General features: G+C 37.6%; 1 protein-coding gene and 1 pseudogene across 3 annotated transcripts; one reads left to right on the top strand and one right to left on the bottom strand.

The window, feature by feature from the left end:
• Nucleotides 1-342: 342 nt before the first annotated feature.
• On the bottom strand, nucleotides 343-4306 carry LOC148915408 (putative sodium/metabolite cotransporter BASS2, chloroplastic; annotated as a pseudogene).
• LOC148915407 (alcohol dehydrogenase-like 6) lies at nucleotides 4302-7942 on the top strand. 3 transcript variants are annotated; one of them, XM_089041522.1, is made up of 3 exons: nucleotides 4302-4833; nucleotides 6407-6543; nucleotides 7546-7942. In XM_089041522.1, exons 1-3 carry the CDS (start codon nucleotides 4803-4805, stop codon nucleotides 7741-7743), a joined length of 366 nt encoding a protein of 121 aa, XP_088897648.1. In that variant the 5' UTR covers nucleotides 4302-4802; the 3' UTR covers nucleotides 7744-7942. The 3 variants fall into 3 exon arrangements, 2 of the variants coding, with proteins under 2 accessions (XP_088897648.1, XP_088897649.1); XM_089041523.1 differs by having other exon boundaries at nucleotides 7466-7679; XR_016122037.1 differs by lacking the exons at nucleotides 4302-4833; nucleotides 6407-6543 and adding an exon at nucleotides 7071-7380 and having other exon boundaries at nucleotides 7466-7679.
• Nucleotides 7943-13485: the final 5543 nt, after the last annotated feature.

The raw sequence follows: 13485 nt of genomic DNA, 5'->3' as shown, positions 1-13485 counted from the left end.
CGGCTATACTCTTTATTTTTATATATAAAAAATCCCATGTATAGGCGCGCGGCTATACTGTTTTCAGTTGAAGAGTTGAAATCTGGCTCAAAACTAAGCACCAGAAGACGCTAGAGGAAAATACCATGCGATTCTAGAGGTACATATAGCATATTAATGACAAAATAGGATGTTTATTTATATTTGGAGTGTCAGTGTGGCCTCAAACGACATTGTTTTAGACTATTAGTTAACAACATCTTCACATTAAAACAAAAAAAAACAAAAACAAACAAAAACAAAGAATCTGAACTCCATAAGTATGCGAGGAAACTTAGAAATGGCATTTACCGGGTTAGGGAAAACTTCGAAAGGGTGCTATAGTTGTTACTTAACCTCAACTGTAGGAGTCTCCTTGGAGTCAGAAGGATCTACATATCTCCAAAAGAATGCCAGACTGCTTCCCATTATATTCATAATCACAGCAGACAATGCTGCATGCGGGTAATGCAACCATGGGCAAGGTGAAATGAGAAGTGGCCAAAACCACACCCAAAGAAGAATTTTGCATACCAACCTGTGAGTGTCGAACATGTAAATGAAGGATTAGTGTTGCATGCCCACCAAAATTTATGAAAGTTTCGACATTTCAATCTGAGCATAAAACAATGAAGATCTTCTATGGACTTACAATAAAGTTTAAGAAGAGAATTTTTATATCTTTATTACCAATTTGATTAATACCTCAATTGATATTGCTCGTCTTTATGCTTCTCTAAAACCGCAAACAGCTGCTGATATATACCTGCAAATTAAGACTCTCCTTGATAATAAAAAAAAAAAGACTCCTCAAGTTGCACATTTGCACAGCAAAAACTCCAAAACAAACTAAACAAACAGGCACAGCACCACAACCTTAAAGAATATTTGCCAACAATGCTCGTATACAAAACTAGCTTCTATCTTCATATGTCCAATTAAAATCCACATAGACAAAGAAGATTGAATATATACTTTCTTACTACAATAGCTTTTATGGCTATGAAGTCATAACGACAGCAAACTATAGTTTCTCAACTGTTGCTTACAGATTATGAATACTTTGTTTTTTCAAAGTACAGTTAACTTCACTCTATAATTTATATATCAAACTTGACTGAAGCTAAATCAAACAGTAATAATACACTAATACAAGGCTAAAACGTAATTTTTTTAAAAATTTTGAGCTTAAATTAGAGTGAATCTTTACATACTGGAAAAAAATGTGTACATTACCTTGAGCTTTTCCACAACAACACACTTAACAGTTAAAGGGAACTTACCCTACAAAGAAACCAGCAATATGTACTAACAGCACCGAAAGAATAACCACCCCAATTTCTCCAGATAACACTGTCTGAGCATGAGCCATTAGAGACAGATCAGCCTGCAATGTTACAGCAACCATTGAAGCTTTGAGACGGACAACATTCTCAGAGAATACACTGGCCCACAAAATAAAATCTAGTATGTTTGAGAAAGAGAGCACATTTGGAAGGAACCACAGGCAAGACAATCATATTTTACATATAAGTAACTAGAAGATATTTATATGCACAACAAATGTACCTGCATGCAAGCAGTGATGCAGCTAGAACAGCAAAAAGTGGTGCAAAAGGTATCACAATTTTAACCACTGCAGGAAATGCACTCTGCATATAAGAACCTAACAAATTGGAGCAACAACGACCTACAGATGACAGAATAGAGACCATAAGCCCCAGCTGATGGATAATATAATATTACTGAAGTTTGTTATATTTAACTTAACCTGCATGGTGCTGATTGATAGTTTGGCAGCATCCACAGGGACGTAAGTCCCTGCCAATATCTTTGTTAGTAGAGGAGGCTGGGCTACTGCCCCAGGAGTTGTGCATACCGTCATTACAATAGACAGAGGAACATCCCCTTGAGCAATTAAGGTCACCTGAAAGGCTATTTCATAAAAAGCATTTAATGGAGTTGAATAAATGGCCTAGGCGGCGCTAGGCGGCCTAGGTGGTGGCTAGGCGGGCTAAGCGGGGTCTAGGCGGGTGCTAGGCGGTCTAGGCTGGCCAGGCGGGGGCTAGGCAGGCTAGGCGAGGGCTAGGCGGGGCCTAGGCGGGCTAGGCGGTCTAGGCTGTCTAGGCGGGTGCAGGAGTCGAGAAGAAAAAAAAGGCCATTTTGGAACTCCAAGGTCTTGGACGAGATGAGGATGGCGCTGAGGCGAGAGAGGGAGAGAGAGAAACGAGGATTGAAGAAGAAGAGAGGTTGCGAGTAATGTTTAGGGTTTAGAAAAGGGCCTGCTTCATAAAATACAACATTAAATGAATTTTGCATTATGAAATCACTAAAGTAACCACTAATAAGTAACAAATAACAAATAAATATTTTAATATTTTAAATCAAAAAAATATTATACTATTTGTTTAATATATAATTTATATGTGCTTTTATTTTTCATGATTTTGGTATAAATTTATAATTTATAATACTTAATAATTTATTAAAAAAAGCACAGGCACTCGCATATTACTATTCTAGGCGCTAGGCCCTTGCCTGCCGCCCCCTTACTGTATAGTGATTTTTCGAATATTGGGATTAACATGTTGGTAAATCGAGGTGTACTAGCAGTTCAATTTAAAACCCTAACCGACTCCAATTCCCTTCTGTTTGTGTTCATAATTAACTAAAAATTAGTTGCATTGCATGGCGTTTAGATTTAACTTTTATGGTATAATTTTTCTCAAGACTATAAACAAAGAAGCAGTTTCGTCAGTTCTCGATTGATTGTGATGGGGCTATATGTCTCCGGAGTATGCCATGGGCGGGATGTTTTCTGAAAAATCTGATGGCTACAGCTTCGGGTTCTTGCAATTGGAGATTATTAGTGGCAAAAAGAATACCAGCTTCTATTCCAATGACCAACATATAGGCTTCCTAGCTTATGTAAGCCAAAACTCTAAATCTTAATGCAAAATCGTATCTTTCATACAGCTTAAGCAACCTATATGAAGCTAAATGCAGCAGAGTTTAACAATTCTGGCCAACATACATGAAATTTTGTTAGGCATGGCACCCATGGAATGGAGGGGTGTGGAGTTGGTTGATGAAGTATTGGTAGATTCATATTCACCTTCAGAATCTCATGGATTTCTATTTTTGAAACCCAAAGACATTGCATATGCATGGGTCAAGTTTCAGATTGGCAAGCGCATGGAATTGCATACGATTATATTGGATTTTTGCCTCAGTTTAGGTGCACATTGATGTGCCCACTTTTTTCACAAACATGATCCAATTGGTATTTGCTATAACAAACACAAGCAACATATACAAGTTTTGGCATGCAGCCGGCATACCAAATTCACAAAATGTAAACGGGCATAAAGGGAACCAAGGTCCCAAGAAGGAGTTGTCCAAAAGATGCAACCCCCCACACAAAACTCTCGTATGGGGACTTTACCTCTTGGTCGAGCTGGGCTAAAGTACAAATGACCGATCTGAGCTTTTGATGCATGATAGAATCTCTTTACAGATCGAAGACGACTTGAGGGACTTCTCGGTGTGGAAGCGATGATGCCTTCACGACAATATCCTGAGTGCTTCAGCTTATGGGTAACTTTATATTTATGCATAGAATACAACGCGAACTAATATATATCTCATATGTAAGAATGAGATGCCTAATATCAAGTACTTAAATTTGAAGGGTGCAAAAGTCAATTAGGATGGTCTTGTCACTTTGTTGCACGGATGCAAAGATCTGGTGATGTTGGCGGATACCGTTTATTATTATTATTATTATTTTTGTTATTTATGGGTTTAACCTGTATTATTTGTTATAAATAAAATTCATTTTTTATTCTTGCCCAATGGGTTAATAGCTGGAAATCATTAGAATAGGAGGTATCAGAAAGAATTTAAATTCTCATTCCCCAATATCGCTTGTATAAATAAAATAATTGAAGAAATAACACTAGCCCACCCTAAACCCTAAAATGATATGACAAAATTGTATATTTAAAAGGTTATAGCCATACGGCTGTACTTTCTAAATATATTCGGATACTTTAAAAATATTAATACATTCGGATATTTTAAAAGCATAGCCGATCGGCTATACACTTTAAATATTAATATATTCGAATATTTTACGAGTATAGCCGATCGGCTATACTCTTTAAATATTAATATATTCGAATATTTTAAGAGTATAGCCGATCGGCTATACGCTTTAAATATAATCCAAACGAACACGAAGCTTGCACTCGCAGAGGACGGAGGTTGCAGACGCAGTCACAGCCATTTCGCTTCTCTATCAACTCAGGCTTCGATTTTCAATTTCGACTGCTTCGTCCTCCAGGTTCAACACCGAAAAAAGACCCAACCCGCCTAGGAGGCCCGCCCGCCTAGCCACCTAGCTGCCCGCCTAGGCCGATTTTCCGAACACTGCGATTGACTGAAAGTCTGAAACCCGAAATTGAAGAAGTTTAGCTGCAAATTTGAGCTTGGGATTGAGATTGGGAAGCCGAAACAAGCACAATTCAGGTCCATAGAAGAAGAGATCATGAGATTCCATTCCTCTCCCTGTTTCCCGCCTTATTCTCTTCTCTCTTGGCTCTCTCCCAAACGACATGCTCACCTCACCACACCAACGATAACGACGACAATTCCTCCCTTTGCCAACTCCACCTTATTATCTTCTCTCTTCGCATTGACGGCATGACGCAGAAGAAAAAAATCCAAAATTTGCTGACTTGGTGTCTGTCTTCAGTGGAAGGAAATGATGAATCTATCCTATCATGGAGTTTCTATGGTCTTGCCAAAAACAAGGTTCGGTTTTTAGGCCCCAATCTCAAATTCTGACTATTTATTTCTGTTTTGGTTAAGCAATAGATTGATTGGTTTGGTTCTTCTTGCTTGAAACTTGATAAATCTTTATGCATTCAATATTCATCCATTGATGGTTCTTCTTGGTTGGACTGCTTTTCATTCTTTGGATATTGCATTTCTGTTATAGATTTTTACATTTGATCATGCCCTCTTGTTTGCTGAGAGAAAAAAAGAAGAAGAAAGATTTGTCTCCTCCTCCTGTTGCATAGGAACCCAAAACCAACCCACCAAAGACGAGAAAAAAAAAAAAACATTGAAATATTACACCACCTCAAGTGAAAAATCTAATTCATTTAAGCTTTTATATTTGTTCTTGTATCAGCATCTGTGTTTCTGTTGTGTGAACTCCACCTCAACTCCAAAGAAAACAAATAAAAAAAATTAGAGGGTGCATTTGCTAACGCATGGGTTGGGAATCTCTTAATTATATTTAACTTTTCAAACTGACTTCAAAAGCACCAGATTAACACACCAACATGAAATATCATTTATCGGGCCTCCATGAGTGTAAAAGGACTGTGACTTCATTACCTGAAAATGCTTTAGAAGAAGGATCGACTTCGAGTTCATTGAGATCCCTTTCAATATAAAAACCAGGATTTTGAGGTTGAGGCAATGACCTTTCAATTTTGAAGGATAGCAAAGATTATTCAGCAAACATCTCCAATTTTGAAGGATTCAGAAGGTGACAAATATTTTAATCTGATCTCTTAACAATTTGTGTCTAATAATGGCTAATATGCCGTTAGAGAAACAGAGATAGAGGTGTGCATATCACTGTGCTGGTTGTAACAGTTGGCGAATATGTACCTACTGGAACAATGAATATGTCTGTTTTCTAACCGTCCAGCATTCGGTCCCATATAGCATGGCTGGTCTAACAGATGTTCTATAAACTTAGCTTTCAATTCTGGCAAAATATGATGATCACACTATATATATGCTTAACAAGTTTAACCTATCGTGCTTTGATTCTATGAGCCACATCATCTCCATTCTCCCCTTGTATATATGGATGATTGAGTACATGCTAGATGGTGAAAGTTTTTGCATTTTGATATACTCTTAGTGGTGCAATTGGTTGCTCTTATGTCTTCGTCAGAAGCAAAGGCTCCACTTGGTTAGCAGAATTCAAAGGAATATGGTTCCAGTGACCATCTTGGAGAGAGAGAGAGAGAGAGAGAGAGAGAGAGAGAGAGAGAGAGAGAGAGAGGCGTTTTAAGGGTGTGCGCTTGTTCGTTCGTCTCCTTTTCTCCTTTAGGTGGTGAGTAGATCACCATTGGAGATACAGCAAGTGCCCTTCTGCCCCCCTTTAAATACCTGATTTTTGGGCTCTTCCTTTTTCTCTCTCTCTCTCTATCTCTAGAATCCCCCCACCCTCTTTTTTATTTTATTTCTCTTATTTATTCAGTTAATTTTAGTGACGAAAACCCAGCAACCTTTATTTAATTCGGTGCTTGATTAATTATAGTTATTAATCATGTATTTTTTTGTTTTTTTTTAATTGTAAAAGCTGTGGTGGCATGGGGAGCTGGAAAGCCTTTGGTGATAGAGGAAGTGAATGTGAATCCGCCTCAGGCAATGGAGATAAGGATCAAAGTCGCCTGCACCTCTCTCTGTCGCAGTGACATCACTGCCTGGGAGTCTCAGGTACTCTCCTCTTCTTATTTTGTCCTCCTCTTTTCTCCCTTTCTTTTCTTCTTCTTTTCAACACAAATAGAGATAAAACAATATTACTTTTCCTTCAATTCTTTTTTTCTTGTTTCCTACTTACTGAACATCTAGGAAAATAATCATTATCTGGCTAGGAAAATTCATTTAACTACTACGTATGGTTTCTGTCTGACCAAGAAAAATTAAAACTTTGTTTGTGCCACTGCCAGATATGCTTTCTTCTTTCCGGATGGATTAATTTTCTTGCAAAACAATTGTTCAAGATTAGTCATTAAAGTAACTGAGAAGAAGTAAACCTTGGTTTAAAGTAATGAACTTATCCATGAATTAATATCCTGTTTAAATTTTTCGAAATTCAGACCTATCAGGAGCTAAGTATCAACTGACTGTTCATCTCACTGAAAAAAGTTATCTATGTATGTTGATACCAAAAATATGATTATTTATGGATACCCCTTGATGGTTACTGAACATGGATTCTCCTTAAAGAGCATCTTCTACCTTCTCCCTCACATCATCACATGAAGCAGGAGAATAATTTGGTTCGCGTATGCATGTCGGTGTTTGTCTGTGTTCGTGTTGTAATAGAGGAATGAATTTTCCGTTCATGATAAGTTTCTTCACAATTAAAATGCAAAGAATAATATATAAAGGCTTCCTTTGTTTTGGAGGTGATGGGGGATAGGGAGGAGCAGAAGAAAAGGAATCTGATAGCCCTCACATGCCCCTGCACGTAGTCACATACATATGTAATTGCAATTCTTGATCAAGGAAAAACGTTGCTGACATATGTTGACATATTTTTAGGCTTCTGTAAGTGCAGAGACTTGTTAACAGTTTTCACTTTTCAAATATGACAGCGGCATGACTTAAACAGTAATGATTTCTTGTATGATAGGTTGCACAGGGTGCTAAGCTTAGGGGAGCATCTCAAATAATTGGTGTTCACACTAATTTGTATCTGGCGTTTCTTTGAAGGGATGGGGGTTGACAGTTACACTTGGTGTGCCAAAAGTGAAGCCGGAGGTAACAGCTCATTATGGAATATTTCTTACTGGAAGAACATTGAAGGGATCTCTATTTGGAGGATGGAAACCTAAATCTGATCTCCCTTCATTAGTAGATATGTACACAAAAAAGGTAAAACTAACTAAAACTTCATTGAAGCTTCAGTAAGTCCAATCTCCCTTCTAATATTAAGTGTCCTTTTCCCTCCCATTGTTGTAAAATTTGGTGTGTCCTCATGTAGCTGGAAAATCTACTGACAATGTTTAGTCCTGGTTACAAGAATGCGACAGGGCATGCCCAAACAATTTATCATGTCTTGGTTTGATAAATGTCTAATGTACAAACGTATCAAATCATCTTGTTTGAAGTAGTGGGGTTATAATCTGAGTTTCGCTTAGTATCAAATTCTTAGGTTGAATTTATAAACTTCTAGGTGAGGATGGTGATATCAATGGACAAGCTGGGCTTGAGCCTTGGGCGGGATGTCTCCGAAGTATGAGTGCATGATAACTTCTTTAGAGTTCCAACTATTCACATTTTGTTTTAATAAAAAAATTCAGAGAAATATTTATCACAATGAGTCTAGCATAAGGAACATGCCAGGAGATTGTATAAATTTCAATTTGTGTTTAGGTTTAAAGTATTAATAGAACAAGATGTCGAGACAATACGGAGAATTGGAGAAAATTTGAAACCACGCCGTTTATAATATGATTCATATTCCTCCTCAAATAAAAATATAATGTATCATAAAACATATAATTTTTTCTTCTATTAAAAAAAACATAAACTACAACTGACTGTACGTGACACCCCGACCCAATTTTAACAATTTATGTAATTTATTTATTTGAGAAGTTACAATTTTGCCCTCAGGTAAGGTCACAATAGTCATTTGTCAATTTGTGTGTATTTTGTGGATTTAAGTAGCACTGTTGCATAGAGCGCGTCGAAACGAGTTCGTAGATATGTAGTGGGCTCAAATTGGAGTTTTAACGAAGAAGTTATGATCATAGTGCAGTGGCACAACCGTAAATTTGTTGAAATCTCTATCCTCTCTCTGAAAGTGAAATAGGAGACCTCAAGCTGCCATACTTGACTAGAACCAAGGAAGATCTCTCACACCGCAATGGAAACTAGATGTCAACAGCGCATAATTGAAATTGGACAACCTCACCCCTGAATGGGGTCGGATGGACAGATCGATTGTCGCATGATCGAGTGTGAGCGCATGATCGATTAAGGTAGGACCTTGAACAAAGAGAGTTGATCAACAAGTTCAGACTATTTTATGTCAATTCGGCTGTCCTCTCATTTCTATTATAAAATCAAATGTCTTGAATCATTCGATATAAAGGCTTCACTTCAAAGAGGCATAGGAACAATGTCCTAAATCAAGATGAGACTGAAAGTTGCCATACGAGATTAGAGAATAGAAAGTAAGGAACTGTTAGAAATGGAATATGGATCTTGCCCATATATATGTACTTTATTTTATCTTCTTTCTTGTCGGATTCTCGAGGATAAAGAAAAAGTATATGCCCGGACTCGCGATTTGGGGATTTGCTAGGATGCTAAAGATCGGATGTTGCCTCCTTTAAGGAAGGTGCCTAGCCTTGCTAAAGGACATGCTACCACCCTACCAAAGCCGACAAAGTAAAGCAGGAAAGTCATCAGGTGACGAAGACGGAGGAAAGGCAAAAGGTCAATAAAAGCTTCTTATGTGGCATTTGGCATTTGTCCAAAAACCCATTCTATGTCTATGCCATCTTATTTACTATGGATTCAACCTCTCGATGCCCCTTGTCCTTCCAGGATGTCGAAAGCTTCATCAACACAGTCCTTAGCCCACATCTATCTAATAAGAGTCCTTACCCCGCATTCATCAATATCAATAAAAGTCGCAGGCGTGAAGGTTTATTATACTCACTTCTAGTTACCGCACAACGCCCTATCTTCATTCCCTTGGAACTATGTATTGTAGTTGGCAGATCACAGAAGGAAGTCAATAGCATACTAGAGTAGAGGGTAGGGGGGAAGGTACTGATTTAGCAATACAGCTAAACCACTAATTATCTAGGCGCCTATCTCTTTTCTTTTGTTACAGAATTCAAGAGTCAAGCATGAAAGATCAGAGAAAAAGGAATCAGTCTTAGAAGTTCATAGATGGTTAAATGCAGTCCTCGGAGAATAACTAGGAGAGAAATAACTAAGAAGAAATAACTCTAGCAACAAGGAAAGAGAACTCCTAAGAGTAAGAGCAGCCCTTCGTGTAGGAAGGTGTAGGAGCGAAGCCACTCTTGCCCCTTCTTCCACTAGTCTTAGAGCGGAAAGAGTAACCTAGAAAAGGCATGAAGGGGCTTACTAATAATAAAGAGAAGGCATGAATGAAGGAGCCTAGTCTATTTGAGGCGGGATGCCCAAGAATAGAAGTAGCCATATGCAGAAAATCGTCTTCTGTGATGTCAGGGAGAAATCGTCTGCTCACTTGCGACAAGAAGGCATTACTTTATCTTGAATGCAATGTTTGAGAAAATCCTTGATTTTACGAGATTCCAACTGCAAGGGAGAGAGTGAGCCACGGATGTGACGCACTAACGCTCTCTCGATTCTTAAGGAGTTAGGTCTCCCGAGGGATTAAGAAACGTTCCTTACTCTTTTCTTGTCTTGAAACTAAGAGAACGAAAACTAAAGTGCCTTAAGAGAAAAAGCAGTTTAAGACTTCTTGTGTATGATGGGATCTAAGCTTCTGAAAACGTGCGTTAAACCCCTTTATTTTAGTGCTTTATGCCTTTTCTTAAGGATATGCCACTTTCTAATCCTCCCTACCCTTTTATTCACTACTACAAAACTGATGAAACGGCACGATCATAAGAGAAAAAATACAAAATTGTGTTGTCTTTTCTAACATTACGCACAAATAAGTTATATTTATGTTCTTTTCATATAAAACACAAATAATTATGTCAAATATGTTGATATAAATACAATTTTATATTGAACACGGTTAATCGTGCTCAATCAGTTGTGTAAATTGATTTGTGTGCTATCTAACAAGTTTTTTAAAAAAGTGAATGATTTTACTTTCATAGACACAAACAATTGTGTCTTAATTTGACAGATGTGACAACATGATTCCCAAAACCAATATTTGTGCCTGATATATATGTTTTTGACATACATGGTGGTGAATATATATATATATATATATATATATATTCGTTACTTAAATCGTGCCCAATAATTTATACCTAGTAAAACAATTTATTTTTATTCACTTAAAAACCCCACGCCCTTTAACCAAAAAACCACGATCCCTCATCTTTCCAACTCTAAAAAAATATCTCACCTTACCATCTGAAATCTTCTCAGTAGCCCACCCTTCTCCTTTTTTGAAGTCTTTCCCACTTGAAAACCTCTCTCTCTCTCTCTCTCTCTCTCTCTCTCTCTCCCCCCCTTGAAGCTCTCTCTCCCTCTAAGTCTTTCTCTTAGTTCAACGCTGTTGCCATCCACAACCCCCACCTAAACCTAAACCTCCATATTTTGAAAAGTTCTCTATTCTTCACTCCTAAGAAGATCTATCACTTGCACCTTATCACTAGAGGTGTCAAACAGACTGGGTCACCCGACATGGCCCGCTTAAGTAAGGCACGCATGGCCCGTATTTTTGGGTCGTGTCGGGACGAGGTAATTAAGTCCAATGGATTGAGCTGGCCCGTAGCCCGTCATGGACCGAGACTACCTTTGGCCCATCATGGGCCGAGCCACCAGGTCTGTCAGGCCAAGTCGACCGAAATTCAACGCCGGCCCGTTTAAAGCCCATATATATTAAATTATACTTGTTTTAGGAAAAAATAAAACATAATATTACTACAAATTCAAGTCTATTTCTTTTCTCTAATAATATATATATATATTAAAATTAATATTTTCTTTATATATAAAATAATGATTTTGTTTTTCAAGTTTCAATTTTTAAAACCCACACAATAATCTAGCCATTTTCTATTTAAATGTACTTTAAATTAAGTTATTGTCCTCTTTTTTTAACAAATAATAAATCTTATTAGTATATACATAATTGCAAAAAAGATTTAAATAAAGTTGTAAAAAAATTGCAACAAAAAAAGCAATACATAAGTCAAATTTGTCGTGGACCCATATTGGCCCGTTTAGTGGCCCGACACGAGCACAGCATGAGCCCATATAGACTCGGGCCGGGATTGATGATTTTCCTGAATGGGCGGGCCCAACACGACCTGTTTATTAAATGGGTTGACAATAAATAGACCGGACCGGCCCAACACAACCCGTTTGACACCTCTAGGTACCACCCACCACCTCCCCCACCTCTCTCCTCACATTCTCTCATTCTTAGGTTTTGGTTTTTGAGTGGTCAAACCAAAAATAAAGAAGTCTAAGCTTCTGTTAGGCATGAACTCGTAGATCAACATTTGAATATTAATGACATTGAATTGCAGCAAATATGTTCAAAGTATATTCAGTATAATCAATGGAGAAAACAACAATTTCAAATATGTAGGGGTATTTTGGGAATCTAAAGATTACAATAAATCAATATTGAGCTTGATAAGGTAACTTGATGAGGTGGATTCTAGTCATGGGTAAATGAGTTTTTACGATAAATAGAACATTATACAACTTGATTGCCATCCCAGTTTGTATCCATTACCATGCCATCGGCTATTAGTGAGATTAACTAAGGACTGACTAGTAGATGAATAATAAACTACTACAAAAGTACCATAAGTGATAAAAAAAGAAGTGAACTAATGAAGAAGGTTTTTGAGTGGTCAAACAATAAATAAAGAAGTCTAAGCTTTTGTTAGGCATGAACTCGTAGATCAGCTCATTTCATCTTCTTGATTGCAGCATCCCAGAAGCTTCACTATATTCCTGTGCTGAAGTTTGACAATATGTGTAACCTCATTCTTCAACTCATTGAGTCCTTGTCTAGGATGTTTTGAGAGCCATTTCACAGCCATGTCTTGTCCTTCTTTCAGTGTACCCTGAAATCCATTAGCCATATATGATGACCAAAATCCATACTCCATACTTTGCGAACGTACAATATACGACTTGTATCCATAGTCCTGACCCAAATGACATGTGGAAACTGTCAAGCTAACTGTAGGGAGGACTATATTTGATTTTACCTTAAAAGGCTGATCCGAAATCACCCCTTCTCCAAGTTTATTGTTGTTTGAAAAGTTATTGGTTGCACAAACAACAGCGGCCAAGTCAAATAATGGTAATTCCAGATCTTCCTTTTGGCTGGGCCTCAGCTTTATCTTCTGCAGACAACGAAAATCGATGCACTCCTTCCCCAATGTCATACTTTGCTCTTTGCATGCAACTGAGACATATAAGAACAATTATAATATTTACCTTCAGAAAGTAAGATGTCAGCAATTTCATATTAACTGATTATGTACTATTATCTTCAAATATCAGCATCTATTTCTATCATTTGGAATAATGAGGTCATATTTTGTTTGGCCTGGGTGATCATTATAGTTTATAATCGTTATAAACTACCATTTTCTTACAGGATAAACTACCATTTGCAAACCAGTGATCTATAACCAATATCCAAAAAGCAATTCATGCACAAGAACCAATTGATCATCATATAAATTCCCAAAGAAGAAAAGGCTGGTAACTCACAGGTTAAGTAGCTTAGATGGTGCGGGACGTAATACAGTTAATGCCTCCTTCCACTGCCACTGGCATTCAGATAACGAAAGAAGATGCTGCAAAATTGACAACTGCCATTCCCACTCTTCAATGAAATGTTTAGCAATTGGCGCTCTCCACTCCAATGCTTGTCTTCCACCCCTACTTACGCCATCACTTAGAGCATGATCTAGTTCAGTTATAGTTGAAGGA

This window comes from Prunus mume, linkage group LG7 (assembly GCF_029339155.1).
Source record: "Prunus mume cultivar Tortuosa linkage group LG7, ASM2933915v1, whole genome shotgun sequence".
Taxonomy (NCBI): Eukaryota; Viridiplantae; Streptophyta; class Magnoliopsida; order Rosales; family Rosaceae; genus Prunus; species Prunus mume.
Note: the sequence above shows the minus strand (reverse complement) of the source record. Positions and strands in the feature narration are given on the sequence as shown.

Bases quoted from the DNA above. Each gene is read 5' to 3' on its own strand.
- LOC148915407 (XM_089041522.1), top strand. From the start codon at position 4,803: ATGGAGTTTCTATGGTCTTGCCAAAAACAAG. The intron at 4,834-6,406 runs GTTCGGTTTTTA...TAATTGTAAAAG, and splicing joins ATGGTCTTGCCAAAAACAAG to CTGTGGTGGCATGGGGAGCT. The intron at 6,544-7,545 runs GTACTCTCCTCT...GTTTCTTTGAAG, and splicing joins TCACTGCCTGGGAGTCTCAG to GGATGGGGGTTGACAGTTAC.